Here is a 19,252-nt window from a genome sequence, read left to right on the forward strand (position 1 = left end):
ACCTGTAGATGCTTTAGCCAGTGCTCTTGGAAACTTGCTTCAGATAAATACAAACCTGAATTGAGTTGATTTCATTTCTGATGTGTTACATATTACCTGCTGAGTTCACAGCTTGCTTTTATGACACTCTGTGGTGCTGCCTTCTTGAACTTCAAGCACTCACAAGTCCATCTGAAATCATCAGAGTTCTGTTTGTTTCAGTGAATGGTTCCCTGAATTCACTGGTCCATGGTTAACGTTGCTAAGCAAGCAGCTAACTCTTTGATGCGTACTTGGCTTCTTCAGCAGTCCTTTTCTTGTGTTTCTCTTGAACATTATGCTGCTTGCAAGCCAATAGATTGGGCAGTGCTGGTCAAAACTCATAATGGCATTCATCACCAGTGTGTGGGAATGAGGTAAATACATTTTGGAACAAGAACAAAAAAAAAATCTTTGTGGTTGTTAAACATAGAATAGCTTTCAGTCCACCTATGTCCACTAGTATTTCACTGCCTTTGAAGTATTGCTGTTGGGACTTGATGAGCAAAACCTCGTTTTCTGAGAGATACTATTGTCCAAGTTCTTCATAAACCACACTCTGCTATCTCATCTGTTCTTGGCTGAAATATTTGGTATGTGTATTTCTCCAGGAAAAGGTTCAGACTTGTCCAGCATGTTGTGGTGCAGGTGTAGAACCCGCCCTCTTTTCCTGGTGTGCATTCCTGGCCTGCCTTGGTGAAAGTGTACTGCCAGTCCAGCACTCCTGTCCCGCCAGAGGGAGGGAAACATCTCCATTCTTCCTCTCCCTTTTTCCTTTCAGAGTTGAAAAGGAGAAAAACTCCTAAAGATTCAAAGTCCTTTAACAGAACTGCGACTCTTTTAATGTAATCTTTTCCTATTATGATTGTGCTAGGTAGAAGGAATAAAGTGAAGGCAAAGCAAAAATGTGTTAGTAGTTAGATTTTCTTGGAGATCGCCATGTAATATTCTCTTTTAAAAAGTGCAATAGAAGTATAGCCATAGTATCTCTTTGTCTGGCAGTGAGAGCGACGCCAGTTAGTCTTAAAATCAAGCATCAGCTGATGTAATTTTTGACATGAATTAGTGACTTGGAGCAAGTATTCTGTGCCTCATACTTTCACAAAAACTTCAGTCCAGAGAAAGTCTTCGTCCACTGAGACGTTGACTATCAAGATGATAATCCAGTGTGGGCTAACTTTCCAATTCTGGCAAAGGCTAATGATGATCTGGGCTTTTTTTTCCTTATTCTAGCTCCAATGAGTATATAAGGAAAATGATTTCTAAATTTGGCTCTAGGAAACAGAAGGAGGCTTAGAGCAAGAAATGAAACTTAATACCATTTTCTGGTCCAGACAGTCAGATGACTACAACAGGGATTACTTCTATCCAGGGATGAACTGTCTCTTTCCCATGCCTTGCCAGTCTTTAAGGACACGCAGCTTGTGCCGTTTGTGTTCTTTGTGGAGGAAACCTCCTGTCATTTACAGCTAGAGACATGAAAGCCTGTTCCTTCAGACATAAAGGCTTGGGGCTTTTCCTTTTTCTATTCATAAGGAGTCTGATAAGAGGAGTTTGGCCTGTGAGACTGACATGATATTGAAAATGATTGTATGGTGAAGATACTTGTCTTTGTTATTGCTGTATTTCTCAAGACATGGTGTATTTTGTGTGGACTTGGCAGAAGCTTGTATGGTTGCTCCCACAGGCAAACTGTTACTGTCCTCAAATTTTGGAAAGCAGAGGCAGGTTAGGTTTGTAAAGCAGCCTTGCTAAGGAGTCTTGGAGACTCCCATCTATCTTCCAACACAGATATAGAAATAGTTTCATCATGCCAACATTGTTAAGGAGCAATTAGGAAGCTACACCTCAATAATGGTTTCATGCTCTGGGCACAAGGATGAAAGCTGACCATATGAGCAGCATCTCAGCAAAGAAAATCAGCCCCAGCTTCCAGTTTGTTCTTTAACACTTGGTAAAGTGCTGGGAGTATAGTGTTCCTCAGTGGCAACTCCTCTGACTGCAAAGCACAGCACACACTGCTGTGATTCCAGCAGTGGGCTCGTTGTAGGAAATGGGGAGGATATTTCATTTCTGCCTGTAGCCTCCATCTATCTCTTTCCCTCCATACTGCTCTCTTTGTTTTCAATGCCACAGACTTTAAAGAGGTGACATTTCTGCATGGGAAGGTTACTTGATATTCTTTTGAGGGCTGAGCACTTTCTGATAGAGTCTTCCCTTCGAAAAACTCTGGGTTAGCATACAGTCACTTCTACATGTCTCTGAGAACCAGAAATAAGTTGCAGGGGCTGTTCTCTGCAGTCTGAGGTCAGAGTGCAGCTTTTTGATGTTGTTTCAGGACCATCTGATGAGAGAAAGGTTGAGTAGTCCTACAGCTTCATACCTAAAGCTGAACTGCCTCAAGTATTACCAGATAGAGAAGCATATCCTTGCCATCACTTCTTACATTGCTGAAGAGACATGCAGAGGAAAGCATATAACTGAATAACATACTTCCCTTTAGTTTAGTGGAGTTTCTACTTACAATAAGAGATAACAATGGGAAAGCTACTTTTAAATTGTAAAGTTGTTTCTGTTTTCACCTATCCCTTTTGCTGTCTATGTCTGCTGATGAGTGCTAAGTAGTCTAGGCAGAAGGAAGCACCATGATAGTCTTTCCTATAACTTCACAGCATACTGCCTGCTGTAAACTCTGTAATACTGCTGTACGTATTTCCCATGTTGGCATACTTGCCATTTTGATGCACTTCACTGTATGTTTTACATTGCTGGTGAAACCTGCAGGGATGAAAACCCTGCCAAACCTCCAAGCCTCAACTATATTTTGTTTCTTTATGGCAAAAGAAGAGGGGTAGACACCTTCTTATTTCTACTGCAATTGGTTTTATTGACTCCTGATACAGCCTGTTTTGTTTTTTTTTCTTAGGTGGAGGAGAGATTTAGAAAAACTAATCAAGGCTCCCCTGAAGCACAGTCTAAGCAGATGGGCAAAGTGTTGGAGCCACCAGTGCCTTCAAGATCAGAGTCCTTTTCCAATGGAAACTCAGAACCTGCTCAGCCTGCCCTGCAGAGGCCAATGGAGCCCCAAGTAAGTGCCCAGGAAAATATTGGTGAGCCTGAAGGAAGTGCAAGAAGTCCTAACATGTTTCCTTCATTTTTTCAGATCTTGGCACATAGAAAGTCTTATGTAAAGAGTAACACTCTTATGCAAAATAGCTTATTTAGTAGATTGACTTTGTATGTTTTTGCTTATTGTTTTGATAAACGGGTAGATTTCTGTTTTGTTTTTAAAGAGAACTGTTATTCTATTGTTATCTGTTTAAGAGGACAATGGTAGGCTAAATACTGGTCACAGTTGCAAAACACTTCTACAATTCAGAATTTGATCTGTGCAAAATATTGGCTATCAAAAAGAATGTTCAGGAAAGAAGTGAGCTGATTTAGTCTTCTAAACTCTTTGGAAAAAAAAAACAGATGTTGTTTTTAACAGAATAAGCATTGCTTCAAAGAAATCCACAAAACATGACTAAGAAAAGTCAGTAGGCTTATACTTGCTAAATAAAGCTCTGTTACCACCCCTGGAAAATCAAAAAGAGGTTGAAACCACTGAGCTATGTGTTTGCCATCATTCTGTTGTTTGATAATGAAAACCTCCAGAACTTGGTAGCTATATCTCATAGGAATTACGGTATAAATTTAAAAATAATCTGGTCTAAAACCTATAGGTTATTTATAAGTTTGGAGCAATTGAGATATGCTAAATTAAAAGTATGGTTCTATATTAAGCTTGTCTGTTTCCATGCAGAATTTCTTTCTCCCAGATAAGTCAGTTGATGACAGTGCAAGCTAAACCTGTTCCTGATTGTGACTAGGCATTGCAGCTCTTTTGGGTGACAGGAGAATTTGAGCAGACGAGAGAGTGGGAGAAATCAGGACGGAACTTCATCTCTGACTCATTAATTCCTGGCTTTTATTCAAACCTCTATGATTATTTCAAAGTACTGCACTTGTATTTTCATGCTCTGTGTGCCAGTTACTTTTAAAGTCTGGCCTTCCACTCACATTAAGAATAATCAGGCTCTTCAACAGCTGTGTGTATAAAAATTGAGGAAATAATAACCATATAGAAATACACACAACCAACCTACTGAAAATGAAGTTGAAAGTGAAGTTTTGATTAATTATTAGGTGCAAAGGCAGCATGTTCCTCAGTTATGATCTTTTCTCCTTCTTGGCTTCAGAAATTAACTTGGAAATATGTGTTTATGCACAAGGAGGGAGTAGGCTGGAGTGGAGGGTCAGTGTGGATTTCAAGGAAATTCCTGAAGGGTTTTTACCTCTGGAGTCACTGCTGTGCCTTCTTAGTATCTGTAATTGAATATGTGCTTGTGTACGTGTGTGTTTAGTTTGTTTATGAATATGTATATATGTACAGTATATGGTACATATATGGTATATGTGTAATATGCATTGTCCATATGTATACTATATACAATAATACAATACATATTATGTTTTTGTATATATATTGCAACCACTATAAAGGAATAAAGGCTTTTTGTTATGGTCATTCTCCAAAAGTTTGGAACTGTATCTAGTTTCCAAATTTTTTAGATAACGTGAACGTCTGTTGGTTTGCACACTTTATAGCCCTCTTTAATTTTGTACATTTCTTCAATTGGATAACCACTTCAAATTTCCCAAGCCATCAGTGCTGCTGTGAGACCTGGTCAAAGCCCACTGAAGACTGGGGAGCAAAAGATGACTTCTGTCTTGGGTGGCCTTTGGCCCCAGGCTCACGGTGCAGATATTAGGTCCCCTTTTCTTTTGGGCACTAGTGTATGTGTATGTGGAGAGCGTATCTCACAAAAATGCATATGTGCTGTATTTTCAGTCTGTTGCGTTCTTTGGGCGCTTGCCTTGCTTTTAAGTGCATTGATTCCACCCCACGCTTACCTAATGCCATAACAATTCGTCTCTGCCCACCCCACCTGCCTTTATTCTGTGTTAATTGGACAGCCAGTTATTCTGAGCGCATTGAATGTTTTATGTTTTGTTTTCTTGTAAGGTACAGTGGTCCCATCTGGCATCTCTCAAGAACAATGTTTCCCCTGTCTCGCGATCCCATTCCTTCAGTGACCCTTCTCCCAAATTTGCTCATCACCATCTTCGTTCCCAGGACCCATATCCACCTTCACGCAGTGAAGTGCTAAATCAGAGTTCTGACTCTAAGTCGGAGGTACCCGACCCCACCCAAAAGGCTTGGGCTAGATCAGACAGTGACGAGGTGCCTCCAAGGGTAAGGAGTAGAAAGACAGATGTATGCTATTTCTTGATGATGATGATTTTTTTTGAAGGATGTCATAGGCTGGGCACTGGGAAGACCACGCCCTCATAACCACGGTAACAACATTTTAGAAGGCAGATCATCATGTAGGTGTTCATTCAGTGGGCTAACAGTAATGAACCTGAAGTACAATATTGAAGCTTCGTGTAAAATTGACGAATATTTATAGAATGCAGCTATTTGAGAGAGACAATTGATTATGCAAAGCTAACAAGTCATTACCGTATTCCAGAAAGAATTTAAAATATCCCTGAGGTTATTGCTCAGAGTTAATTTTCTTCTTCATCTGGTAGCAACCCAAACTGTGAATCATAGACATATTTGAAATTGAGACGGAACTGAACAAAAAGGAAACATTCAATATTTCCTCCTCCTCTCCCCATAAGCCCCTTCCATCCACTGGGATTTGCTTCTTCTAAGTATATTCCTGCTACCCCACCAGTCTTTGCCTTCTGCTGATCCATTCCTGGGCATTTGTTTGGTTCCCCTAAGCTTATTCTCCTAATTCTCATGCTGTTTCAGCAAATTGCTTTGTGCCTCCCCTGCTTCAGTCAAAGTGCTGTATTCTTTTTAAATGTCTCAGTAGTGGAAGGTAGTGAGGTGTGTATGTGTTTGTGTGGTAGCTATTAAGCACTATTTAAGATTAAACTTTTGAGTTTCCTTCAAAATCTGAACAGCATCCCTATTAAGGCTTTTGGTTTTGTGGGTATTTGTTTTACTGCTTTTTGTTGTTGATGCTAATTTGAACATAGTCTAAGTGGTGTTAAAATCATAATATATTCTGTAGCAGGAGAGATGTTATCTTCCTCTTCTTTTTCTCCTTGTCATGGATTTAACTCAGACTTTTTTCTCCCAAGGTACCTGTGAGAACAACATCCCGATCACCAGTTCTGTCCCGTCGTGATTCTCCACTGCAGGGCAGTGGGCAGCAAAATAACCAAGCAGGTCAAAGAAACTCCACGAGGTTTGTCAGCTTGTCTATGTCCATGCCTTCCTGTGTTTATGAGAAGCTAGAATTTTTTTCAGACAGTTTTTGGCATTTCTGCTGGATGTGAAAAGAAGAAAGTTTTCAGTTTTTCACCATTACCAGTCAGTAATGATTAATATTAATTTCCCTTGGTATTCCACATGTGCCAACAAACACTGGCTAAATTTCCTCTTGCCTCTCCTTCTTTGAGTTGCCTGCCCATGACTTTTGCAACAATTTTGAAGTATCCTTAATGTTACTGCAAAAATGTGTCTATTCATGAATATCATGCCTTCTGGAGCAACAGGTCATCTTGAGTTACTGTGGGGATTGCTGGCAGCAGTAGTATTTGTAAGATCTAAACTGAAGAGATCTGAGAAACTTTCCAACCTGTCAGCCAGAATCAGACTTGAAGGGAGGCAGACGCAACCGTAAGCTGTAACATAGAACATTGGAGGTCAGGAGGGAGGAGAAAGGGATTGCTTCTAAATCTCAGCAAAGCAAAACTTGTTTGCTGGAAAGGGGTGAGGGTATTCCAAGAGGGACAGGAATTTCCAGCTTTCTGGCTTCTGCTTGGGTGGCCAGGTCTCTTCTGAGCCAATTTAAAACCTGTTGCATCCAGCCTGAGAGATCCAGTTGCTTTGGGTTAGATATGTAAGAATGACAGGAAGGGAATTCCTAATAAAATGAAACCTTATACCTACCTAAATATTTTGCTTTGGGCCATCTCAAATGAGATAATAGGTGTTTCAGAGGGAGCCATTGCTTGTGTTGTGAACTGTCATTAAGACTCTCAGCTCAGTGTGAGGTGTTCTTATAGATCAATTATTAGCAGAACACTGAGGAAGAATGAAGTTTGAGTTTAGAAACAGAAATCTGAAGTGCATGACCAAGGCTTTTTTCACTCCTCTGATACAGCAATATAGAGCCTCGCCTGCTGTGGGAAAGGGTGGAAAAGCTCGTACCAAGACCAGGCAGTGGCAGTTCTTCAGGTTCAAGCAACTCTGGCTCCCAGCCTGGTTCCCACCCTGGCTCTCAGAGTGGGTCTGGCGAGCGGTTCCGGATGAGATGTAAGTCCTTCCTCCCCTACCAGAACATAGGGTTTTTAAACTTACTGAGCCATGTAACACTCAGTAATGAAGGATTGTAGCCATCACTGGGAAAGGCCTTTGAACTTACAGTACTGGAGATAACTTAGTTTTCAAACCCCCCCTTGTTTGCATGCCTGCTTGGGAAAGATAGACAATAAAAATATATCAGGGAACAATGAAACACTTTCCATATTCATTCACTCCTACATCTCATGATGCATGTTGTCTCTCACCTTGGTGTCTGTTGAATTGGTCCAGTCCTCTAGGGATGGATCTCAGATAGAGGCACATTAGATGCCGATCCACGTTATTCAGCTTGTGGCTTCAGTCAAATTATGCAGATCCAATCACCTGCAAACCCAATTCCTTGTGCAAATGAGATGCTATCTGTAACTACTTTGATTCACAATTGTGCGACAATTTACAGTTATAGGTCAACTGCACCTATAGAGATCAGAGTTTAGGAAGAATTTTTTGTATAGTTCTTCAGAGAAAATGTAATAATGAACCAGTGAAACTGATGTATTGCTGTCACACACTGCCTTGATAGCTTTCTCACCTCTCTTCTTCTCTCTGAAGTGGGATAAGAAAACATATTTTACCTTCCTGGTGAAACCCCTGTTTCTGTTTTTCTTCTTGGAACATACAGCATCATCCAAATCAGAGGGTTCACCATCACAGCGTCATGAAAGTGCACCTAAAAAGCCTGAAGAGAAGAAGGAGGTCTTCAGACCTATCAAGCCTGCTGTAAGTTGCATCTACTTTATCCTGTCCTCCCTCACACTTAAGTAGTCCCCCAAAATACTGTGAACTTCCATTCATGGTGTCATCAAGGGCAAACTTCAGCTTCAGCTGAAGGAGTTTGTATGCCTGTGGGCCTGGCAGTAAGTTCTTGGCTATGTAATTGCCTTTATACATCCCTTAAACAATAGAATTTGTTCTTCCTTGGGAATTTATTTCTGCTCTCTCATCTGCTTCCTTCCTAATCTTCACATTCTCTTTCTTTCAATCTTTGTTTTCCTTGCTGTGACTGGACCAATGATAATGCATTTGACCTGAATGTACCAATGCTGTGCTGAATGGTGCAGGGAGAAGTGGTAAGACCTTAAAATGTTGCTATTTCCTCTGAAAATTTTCTGATGTTTCCTTCATCTGGTTGGCTGCTACGGTTAATTGCAGTTCTACGTGTGCTGGGGTTCACAGGAGGTTTTTGCAGTAATTCCAGCTTTCCCTACAACTTCTTTCACTTACTGTCATGATTCTGCACTAGCACCCACATCTCTCAGTTAGAGCTGCTCGTTTAAAGAAACATAGAGGTTGGTCCTTCACTTCTGGTGTGTAATATGTGAAGTATTTGCCATAAACCGTATTAATCTAAATAAATCATAGCTACACAATTAAGAGCAGCTTGCACTGTCTGCAAACCTGTTTTATCCACACCCCAAGCTCCTGACAGAAAAGCTGCTTATGTCCTATACAGCTGTGTGTGACTGAGTTAGCGCTAAAGAATCTGACTGCTCAGGTGAACTTAGAGCAGATCCATGAACCTGGACATGAGTGAAAAGGTTTAAAGGTGATCAGCTCTGTCCAACTGGCCAAATACACTGTGCCTTGGGTGGCTCAGTAACTCTTAAACTCCTTCTGCTGTCTCGCTGCCAAGAGTATCTTGTGGTGGATGCTATTAACCTGCAAAGTTAAAAATGAACTGCAGCAGTCAACCGTTGAGTCAAAGTAGATCTGGATGCTTATGTAAGTCTTTCATACGACATAGTAGAATAAACTGAAGTCATATTCAAAATAGTTTAGACTTGAATCAAAGGAAACAGTACTGGCACGGAAACACAGCAGTGGACAAGTGAGTGAACTTCGGCACTAATTCATTGAGACTGCCTTGCAAACTCTTCTCTGTTGACTGCAACACAGTTTTTTCCTTCTTTTCCCATCAGGATTTAACTGCATTGGCAAAGGAGCTGCGAGCAGTAGAAGATGTGCGACCTCCGCATAAAGTGACAGATTATTCGTCCTCAAGTGAGGAGTCAGGGACGACAGATGAAGAAGATGATGATATGGAACAAGAAGGAGCAGATGAATCTACTTCTGGACCAGATGATGTCCGAGCAGTGTTAGTTTTGTGTTTTGCTTCTGTTTTTCCTCTTAGGAAAAGAATGTTGGACATTTTGGCTTGTGTGTTAGTTCTGTCAGCTTACAGCAACCTATGAACAAGGAAGGCATAGCAGCCTTGTGCACTCAAATTCCAAAAATCTTTTCAAAATCAAGCTGGGCATTTAGGAACCAAGTTAACAGATAAGTCTCTTTAAGTCATTTCTTTAAGTGGGAAATCAGTTTTGCAGCTCCTCAAGAAAGTGCCGTGGGCCCACAGTGAAGTAGGCTGGACTGCGCTTCTACGTGTAAATTATATCCTTTCCCTCTTCTCTGTTTGGATTTGTAGTTTCAGCAGTGTTTAACAAATTTCTAACTTTTTTTTTGAGAGAAGCTTTTGTAGGCAGGTTATGTAAATATTCCACTCTGGTCACAATCTCAAATTTAATTTTGACTGTACCTTGGTGTGGAGAGTGGAAGTTAGGACACAAATACTCTTATCTCATCCTGATTATTTTTTATCTGGCAAATAGGTCAACACTGAACTTGAGCAATGGTGAAACAGAGTCTGTAAAAACTATGATTGTCCATGATGATGTGGAGAGTGAACCTGCCTTGACTCCTTCTAAGGAGGGCACCTTAATTGTCCGACAGGTATTGCTTTTCCTTCTCTGTGCAGTGTTGCACCTTTTCTGTGCTCATTAACCCACTCGCTCATTCACCCATGCTGTTTCTACATTATATTCGTTGTTCGTATTATCAAGGCACAGCTCTAGTGAATTTCAGATGAGCAAGGTGTTTGATGCATGCAAAGAGGAGAGTAGCCCTTCACCCTTTGCCTCTGTTTTGCATGCTTTCCAGTGACACCCATGGCAGCACCATGTAGAGTACCTCAAAGTCTTTGGGAGAGAATGGTAGAAAAGCTGCAGGTGTGTGGAGCTGGTACCTGGAACAAGAAACTTAGTTTAGTTTAGTTTTACCATAGAGGCAAATGTGACTCTCAGGAGTGGGGCTGGGAGGGTGGCTGGAGGGGAAGTATACAGGGCTGTAAAAAATTCTTCTGTAGTTGAGGGCACACAGACCACCCAGATAGCACACACACTCACACACACAAATTCATGTGGGGGAATGGAGAAGCAAGAAGATGGTGAAGCATAGAGTGTGGACAGAGCTAGAGCGCTGTGGTGTTGCTTTTAATTGTGAAACTGTTGCATTCGTGTGCCTGTGAAAGATAACAATTCCCTGCTTTTAAATGAGCTAATGTTAATGAGTGTGTTAGCTTATAGGAGTTTCTCCAATAATCACATTTTCTGAATTTCACAATTGAATGCCAATTTCCCCATTGATCCCTCTGATTTGAAAATTAAGATTTCATGCTTATTGTTTTAAATAGTTAGGTAAAGGCATTCACCAAATGGTCAATTTTCATATTTCTGTAGGATTTAAGTTAGTTTTAAACAAAACAATAGGAGGAGGAAGAAATCCTCCCTCACCCCCCAAAATGTGCTTGTCTGCATTCTGGTGGAATACTTACCAGCGCAGTTCCTTTCACATTAATTTCTAGAACTGCCTGTGTAAGTCCACCACACGAACTAAGCTTCTGGTGCCAGAAAAGGTGGGAATTATCAGAATTGAAGTAATGCTGCCCACTTTCCCCTTCAGTCCTGACGTCAAGGCATAGATTGTCAGCTTATTTAAAAACTAAATGTAAAGAGGTAGGAAAGAGTGAGGGAGAGGAGAGAGGTTGTTAGAGATATAGACCTTTAAGCAGCACTTGAGCAAGACAAGTGTGCCTGTTTTCTCTACAGAGTACAGTTGACAAAAAGCGTGCCAGCCATCATGAGAGCAATGGCTTTGCCGGTCGCATTCACCTCTTGCCAGATCTCTTACAGCAAAGCCATTCCTCCTCCACTTCCTCCACCTCCTCTTCCCCATCCTCCAGCCAGCCGACACCCACCATGTCCCCACAGACACCCCAGGACAAGCTAACTACTAATGAGGTATGTCTTACACCACAGCTGGCTGCTTTCGTAGGGCTATAGCAGCATTGCCTAGTAGCTAGTTTGCAAAGGAACTCCAGCCAATCTCCCCTGCTTTTTTTTCTGTCACCTTTATTCCCACCCCCAAAATAACACATTTCAGTTCTCTGTAAGAAGCCCTTAACTCTAGAGCAGTCCCACGCCAAACTTGCCAGTTTACTATTTTTGCTTCTTCTTAGTGAGTCATTAATTGCATGGCGTTTGTTTTAATCTAAACTTGACTGCTGTATTTTCTAGACAATATTCTTTATTTTTTAATTCTGTTTTATTCTGGGAGAAGGCTAATTGTGAGCAGTGTGCCTCTTAAAAATTAGCAGTTAATTTTGCCTTTGTCAATAGAGGCTGGGCTAGTTACTGTGCACATATAAAACTGCTTGTAGAAGCTCACCCTTTGGGAGAGAAAGCCACCATGGAAGGATTTTTAAAACTTACCACGTGGGCTTGGATGAACACATCAGGTGTTAGCCAGGAGGCTTTAAAATCCTTAGGTATTATTGCTTTGGAATAATGAATGAAGAAAATGTTTGTGCTCTGAAAAGCAGCTGTGTAAATGTGCCCTCTACCAGCGCTGCTTGTGTCTGTTGGAGAACCAAGGCTTTTCTACTGGGGAAGCTCCCTCCTGCTGTCCTGGGCTAACCCCAGGGCACTGATAGGAGCAGTGCCTTCCTTCAGTTGCCAAGCGCTGCTAGACAAGGCCTGCCCTTCATGTGCGTATGGTCCCTCGAAGCAGGGGAGATGCACGCATGTGAACAGAGCACCGTTCCCCCCTTAATACCTCCAGCAGTCAGTCAGGATCCCAGCGTGGCTGCTCTGCTCCCACTGGCTGGCCAACTGTTCAGGGAGAACCTCTGTGCAAACAAGGGTGGCACAAGGGGAGGGAAACTTGTGGAGAGAATCAGCTGCTTCTCAGTCTAGAGCCATCCTACCCTGTAGGTATAGAAGTGCTGCGATGGGAGGAATGGATTGCAGTGAGTTGGGTGGGCCCTTGGCAATGCACATTTTTACAATGGATTCAAAAATGCTTCTGAACCCCGTAACAGGAGGGTGGGTGGGAGGGTTTCCTCCTGGAAATTCAACTGAATTAGTGTAACATTTCATTTTCAGTTATGCTTCATCTGTCTTTGATCTATGTAAAAGCACACTCTTGTAGGTTACAGAGATCAGGCAATAGATCCACAGATATGCTTGTCCCTTCCTTTGATCTGAGCAATAAATGAGCAGGGTTTGGTTAACTCAGCCTGGTAGGCGGAGGCAGTGGCAGTGGCTGGTGGTGAAGGAGCCTCTTGGTATTTAGCTGTGCAGGGGAGTGATGTGCTCATAAGACCCATTGCTATTTTTTTGTGCAGAGTAGAGGCTTGGAAGGATCAGAGATTGAAGATTAGTTGTTGATGATGAAGTCTCTAACTATATTTGCATAAGACTGAGCAAAAAAACCGGTACTGCTTGGTATAACTCACCCACATGCACACCCTTTACGTATATAATACATATATATTTTTACTTGTCCCATTCTGCTTCAGTGTGCAATGTTGTCACTTTAATACTAAACTGACAAGAGTCTTTAAGTTGTTCCATTTCCACTTTTAACAGTTCATTGTTTCACTTGTCTTCTTCCTTTCTTTATGTTTTTGGTTTTTTTTTTTTCATGTTTAGACCATATAACTCAGCAAGCACCAGTGATTTTATTCACTACATGTTCATAGCTCCATATCACTGTTTGCTACACCTTCCACACTAATGAGCCCCTTTGTTCGATACAGGTTTAATATTTTGCTTTGTCAAATAAAGGTGGAAGAACCTGCTGGAGCTTTCTGGCAAGAGGCTCAGGTTAAACAAAATAGGGAGAGCAAATAGCAATGGACAGTGAAACATAAACCATCACAGAAATGAATGCTTGATTGCATATGGTTCTGATTTTGTTGCACAAGTCAAGAGATCAAATTTCAGAACTTATTTCATAAGTAGCTCATTTTAGGAAATTCTTCATAAATACTAAAGTTGAGTATAGTGGAGAGCTTTAAGATAAGGTAGTGGACATATATTTCAGCAGATTTTTCAAAAGGAAGCATTCCCTCACTTTGTGCCTGATCGTAGGGGCCACTCAGAAAATCTTTGCTAGCAGCTGAGGTGACAGAGATGAGGACTTAGCTACTTGCATTTTGCTGTAACATGTGCAGCGTGTACATGTTCAGTTGTGGTGCCTGCAGTGCATTATGTAACTGTAAAGGAAGTGTAAAAGCTTGGGGAGGCTCTGTAGTGACTTTATAATTGTTGGTTGTTGTTGTCCTTGCTTTTTATTGTCATTAATATTAATAAAGTTGAAATTTACATTGCAGACTCAGTCCGCTAGTAACACACTCCAGAAACACAAATCTTCCTCCTCCTTTACACCTTTTATAGACCCCAGATTACTACAGATTTCTCCATCTAGTGGGACAACTGTGACTTCTGTGGGTAAGTAAAATAGATGAAGACGACAATTGAAAAGGGGTTCAGTTACTTCAGTGGCTCTTTAAAGTACTGCGAGTGTTACCATCATGCTTTTTATTTTATTTGCAGTGGATTGCATAGTTTTATTTCTTTTCCCATTTACATTTCTTACAAAAAGAAAGGCTTGCTCAATATTCTCAGTTATCAATTTGGGTTGTTTGATGTGAAGAATATATGGCCAGAATCCATCACTTAAGGGATACTACACGCACTTTACTTCTCTTTTTTTCAGTAGGATTTTCTAGTGAAGCAATGAGATCAGAGGCAATAAGACAAGACCCAACGCGGAAAGGATCAGTTGTCAACGTGAATCCTACAAATACACGACCACAAAGTGATACCCCAGAGATCCGCAAATACAAGAAAAGATTCAATTCTGAGATACTGTGTGCTGCCTTATGGGGTAAGGAAAACCTGTTCCTTACTTGCCTCCTGAAGTGCAGACATGCTATTATGACCTTGTGGTCTTTGAGAACCTCTCTCTCAAACCTTAGGCTATTTCTTTGCATTTTTTCAGTGCTTGTGTATATCTTTTCGCTGCAAGATCTGATTGTTTTTATTACAGTTTTACAATGTGTTGCTTCTGCTTTGATACAATTTTTTCTATATAAATGCTTCCAATGGTAGGAAGGAAGTTCAGACTTCACTCAGCTCTCTCTAACCCCTTCTAGTACATTTCCTACAGCTTTTAAGGAGCTTTGAGGAGCTTGTGATGATCTTTTCATATTACACCTGGTACACATAGGGTATTCCATTTCAAAATAACCATCTTGATGCTGATACCACAGCACTTGATGAAAATGTATTTCATAAGATGACTTTCCACCTCAGTCATCAGATTATGTAGGAAGAGAAGCGTAGGAGGAACACTTTCCAGCATGAGACTTGGCTTTGTTTCTTGTAAGGTGGTTAGTGGCATGGAGAAGCTGAGTGTTAGGATATCAGCTGACCCAGTATGTCTGACCTTATTACAAGGGCAAACTTTTAACAGTTTCAGACAGTTAGTCAGTATCCTGTGCTGGTGAAAGGCTTAGGGCAGTGCTTGTTGCCTGCTACTATGTGAAACTGCTGCTACAGTGCCAGGCTGAAAGCTTTTCTCTACTGCATAACTTCTCTGTAGGGTAACCTGAGGTTTTTTTTTACCTAAATGCTAACAAGTGATGCTTGTGTATGTTATGCAGATGTTTATATAGTATTCTTAACGTGAACACACTATAAATACATATGCATGTAATTTTAAAGACTATGAAGAAGAGATGTGGCCAGTCCCCAGAGTCACATGATGTGTGTATAAGTAGGACAGGGCACTTTTCTTCTTCACATTTTCACGGCTCTTTGCAAGGTTTCAGTTATCTTTTGAGGTTATTTCCAGCATTTCTTGTTTTTCAGAACAGCATTGTTGACCTTTCCCTATTGCCTGCAAAGCCATGTCAGTTAAATAGCTTTTCTAACACCTTATCCTCTTTCTATCTACATTTTTCCTTATTTTCAGAGTTTACTGGTAAGAATTTTTACCCCCGTGCTACTTCTGTTTGTATTCATACGAATAATTTTCTGGTAAACCAAGGAAACTTGTGCAAGTGTTAGCTTTCAGACTCTGAGAGGCAGAGAGAAGTCATATGGGATCAGTAAAGATGACTCATAGTTTCTCTGATCTGGCTTGTTTTGCCAATAGCAATTTGTGTTAATGATTTAATATTTCTTTGATCTGACTGTTACGGTGGTTTAAAATGTAGGTGTAAAATCTGAGATGTTTTACAGCTGTAACAAAGCACTTCATTGTTGAACATTTATTGCTGAACTGATGGTGGTCCAAGCTTGGTGCACATGCTTATTTCTTGATAAGTTCTAGCTTCCTTTTCCCTTCAGCAAATGAAGTCATTTTATAGTGATATTATTTAAAAATAAGGCACTTGCTTTGCTTTGTTTTCCTTTTCCAGTGCTAATGCCAGTGTCTGGTAGATTTCTGGGTGTGTGACACTATTCTGTGACACTATTTCTAATGGCACTGAGTGATGAAAGTTAATGATACGGATGTAGTAGCATGGATTTTTACACCCAGCCTTTGCAGAGACTCTGTGCCTTTTCAGGAAACATTTCCATGTTTGAGAAATCAGAACTGTTTAATCATAAAGTGGAGGTAGAAGAAGAGCTTGACTGGCTGTGAACAAAGACAGTGTCTGCATTTTAAAATACAGGCACTGTTTGCCACCAGCGTGGTACCTCATTATTTTCATCTTGATGTAGCTAAGGGGGAAAGAGTTCGGGATGGGCGCACATGTCAACTCAGAGCAGAGACAACTGTGATGCAAAGGCAGCAGAGGAAGAGGTTAGGGTGGAGGCAGGAGCACCTGAGCCCTGATATGCAAAGAGAGAAAGAGACTGAGAGGCAGCAGTTTGTGTGTGGTTTTGTTTTAACTATAAACCACAGTGAATAAGAGTAAAAAATATGTATCAAAGCTGAATCACTTACAGCTTTAGTTGCTCAGACCTGGAGCTGCAGGAAAGAGGCTGAGAGATGGATGCTCCCTTAGCCAGTTTGGTGCTCCTGCACCCTGTGCCTCACTCTTCCTGTATCCTTCCTCCACTTACTGGTTTGAGGATGTGTCTTAGTGTGGGAGATGGGAAATTTGAAATACACTCAGGTGTGCAGTGGGAGCCAGCAGTTTCAGACTTGTCTAGGGGCTACATAGGAGGCGGGAAGAAGACAGTGGAGGCTAAAGGAGAGTGTGAAGATGGGCTCTGTGCTAGTTATGTCCATGGGCTCTCCTACTTTGGAGGGGGTAGAGAAACAACAGAGTAGCACGTTTAGAGCAAGGAGAGGTAATTGTTTCTGGGGACTGCTGAGCCCTCTGAAGTTTACTTAGAAAAATCATAGAATGACTTGGGGTTGGAAGAGACCATAAAGACTGCCCAGTTCCATCCCTCCTGCTGTGGGCAGGGCTGCCCCCCTCCAGCTCAGGTTGCCTAGGGCCCCATCCAACCTGGCCTTGAGTGCCTCCAGGGATGGGGCACCACAGCTTCTCTGGGCAGCCTGAGCCAGTGCCTCACCGCCTTCTGAGTAAACAGTTTCTCCCTAACACCCAATGTAAATCTCCTCTCTTTAGTTTAACACCATTCCCTCTTGTCCTAATCATTGTCTGTCTACGTAAAAAGTCAGTCTTCCTCCATGTTTATAAGCTCCCTTTAAGTACTGAAAGGCCACAGTGGGTCTTCCCCCAGCCTTCTCTTCTTCAGAATGAACGAGCTCAGCTCCTTCAGCCCTTATTCACAGAAGAGGTGCTCCAGCCCTCTGACTGTCTTTCTTGTTCTGGGGGTCCCAGACCTGGATGCAGTGCTCCAGATGAGGCCTCACAAAGGCAGAACATAGGAGGGCAGTCACCTCTCTCTCCCTTCTGGCCTCACCTCTTTTGATATGGCCCAGGATGCATTTGGAAGAGAAAAGAGAGAGGAGAATGGAGATGTATAATGATGTGTCACTCCTCCATGGTTTCTCTTTTCCATCCAGAGGCTTTTGAGAGTGCCCCAGCACCATCATCACCTCCTGGCTATGACTCTGCTCCCCCGTAACACCGCATCCCCCTTAGGAAATGGTGCACCATAGGATAGGGTGAATGTTCCCTCCTTTCTCCAACTCCTCCAACATGTGTTAGTGAGGGTGATGTTTAGGTGGCTTTCCCACATGCCTTGGAGGTAGGCAGTTTTGATGAGTAATGTGCTTCTTCAATGCTTTGAGATGGCAAATGATTGCTATAGATGCAGGCTATGCTCAGATGCAGACTCCCATGGGTCACATGCTGCATTAGAAAGGGTTTGTTATGTGATCAGTTGGTGTATGACCATTGGCACCTGTATAGCTATATCTACGGATTGTCTGTCCAGAGATTAAAGCACTAAGCAATATAATTATGATTATCTTCTGTGAGTTTCTCTTTTATTGTTTTATTATTTCACTGTGTTTAAGGATAAGAAGTTTTAAATTGAGATTGCAACAGAGAAGTGTAATGGAAATCAAACCATGCATGTGGTTTGCTTTCCATTCCATGTACTGCATTTAACCTTCTCTGCACGATTTGAACTCTGGGACTGAAACGCTGTAATAATTATTGAAATTTATTATCATAAATTATTAAATTTATTAAATTTAAAAGTAATTACATATTAATAGATTTTAAAGCCTTTTGGTATTATATACGTGTATATGTATACATATGCACAAATAGAATGCAAATGGCTTTAAGCACTAAGGTTCCATGTACTCTTAATAAGGTTTCCAGTGGATGTGTGCACCTTTGTAAACAGAAGCTGATCTTCCTCATTTATAATTGCTTGGCCTGTAGGAGAAATGGATGGAAACACAATATAATTTTTCTAGATTTGACATTCAGATGGAAAAGGTTGTTGGGAAGATGAAGACCAGCCCCGTGCCTGTCTCTTTAGCAGGAGGGCTGCACTATAGTCCAGTCCTCCCAATAGAGCCTAAGCTCCTGCCAGTGCTTTTTTTTGTTCTTGTATACAGCATCCTGTTACCAACTCCCCTTCAGAATATATAACCTTGGGTACTCTGTCATGCCTCACACCCCCCATCTCCAGTGTTAGTGTGACTTTTTGTTTGGGAACTGATGCTCCAAAAAGTTCCCCATGGTCTTCCAGGCTCTCACTCTCTTGTACACTGTAATTTGGTGTTAGCAGTCTCTGAATGCAGGTAACATACAGCATGTCGAGGTCATTCAGGTGTGATTAGACTTGCTCGAGACAAGGCAATTGTTATGTAAAGGCATAATTTCATTAGAGCGTATGGAAAATCTGTCTACTAACTTGGATCTCTTTTTGTTTCATCTAGGAGTGAACTTGTTAGTGGGCACGGAAAGTGGTCTGATGCTGCTAGACAGAAGTGGTCAGGGGAAGGTTTATCCACTCATCAATCGAAGAAGATTCCAGCAAATGGATGTACTTGAAGGGCTAAATGTCTTGGTGACAATTTCTGGTAATGTTAACTGTTCTATGTGATTTTTTCTCCATCTGGTATGGCATGGCAGAAATCTTTTCTTGACAGCCTGTGTGTTGAGGGGGGAAGTCTTGACTGGAATGAAGTCAGTGGATTTTCCATCATTTTGCTTCTCTTGAATCTGCAGTTTGTTTCTAAGCGTGAATCATTTTCCCCATAGTACCCTGGGCATGCTTGCCCCCTGTCCTTCCC

The 19,252-nt window shown here is 41.5% G+C and overlaps 1 protein-coding gene across 1 annotated transcript in view; it reads left to right on the forward strand.

The window, feature by feature from the left end:
- MAP4K4 (mitogen-activated protein kinase kinase kinase kinase 4) overlaps window positions 1-19,252 on the forward strand; it is a gene marked incomplete at its 5' end in the record, with an annotated part of 151,266 nt that overhangs the window by 116,466 nt on the left and 15,548 nt on the right. Inside the window, 11 exons of the mRNA XM_019623156.2 lie at window positions 2,945-3,106; window positions 5,087-5,317; window positions 6,223-6,329; window positions 7,251-7,402; window positions 8,073-8,170; window positions 9,370-9,545; window positions 10,057-10,177; window positions 11,332-11,523; window positions 13,899-14,016; window positions 14,285-14,455; window positions 18,896-19,039. Of these exons, the coding sequence (XP_019478701.2) occupies window positions 2,945-3,106; window positions 5,087-5,317; window positions 6,223-6,329; window positions 7,251-7,402; window positions 8,073-8,170; window positions 9,370-9,545; window positions 10,057-10,177; window positions 11,332-11,523; window positions 13,899-14,016; window positions 14,285-14,455; window positions 18,896-19,039 (1,672 nt within the window). The remainder of the gene's footprint in view (window positions 1-2,944; window positions 3,107-5,086; window positions 5,318-6,222; window positions 6,330-7,250; window positions 7,403-8,072; window positions 8,171-9,369; window positions 9,546-10,056; window positions 10,178-11,331; window positions 11,524-13,898; window positions 14,017-14,284; window positions 14,456-18,895; window positions 19,040-19,252) is intronic.

This window comes from Meleagris gallopavo, chromosome 1, assembly GCF_000146605.3.
Source record: "Meleagris gallopavo isolate NT-WF06-2002-E0010 breed Aviagen turkey brand Nicholas breeding stock chromosome 1, Turkey_5.1, whole genome shotgun sequence".
NCBI lineage: Eukaryota > Metazoa > Chordata > Aves > Galliformes > Phasianidae > Meleagris > Meleagris gallopavo.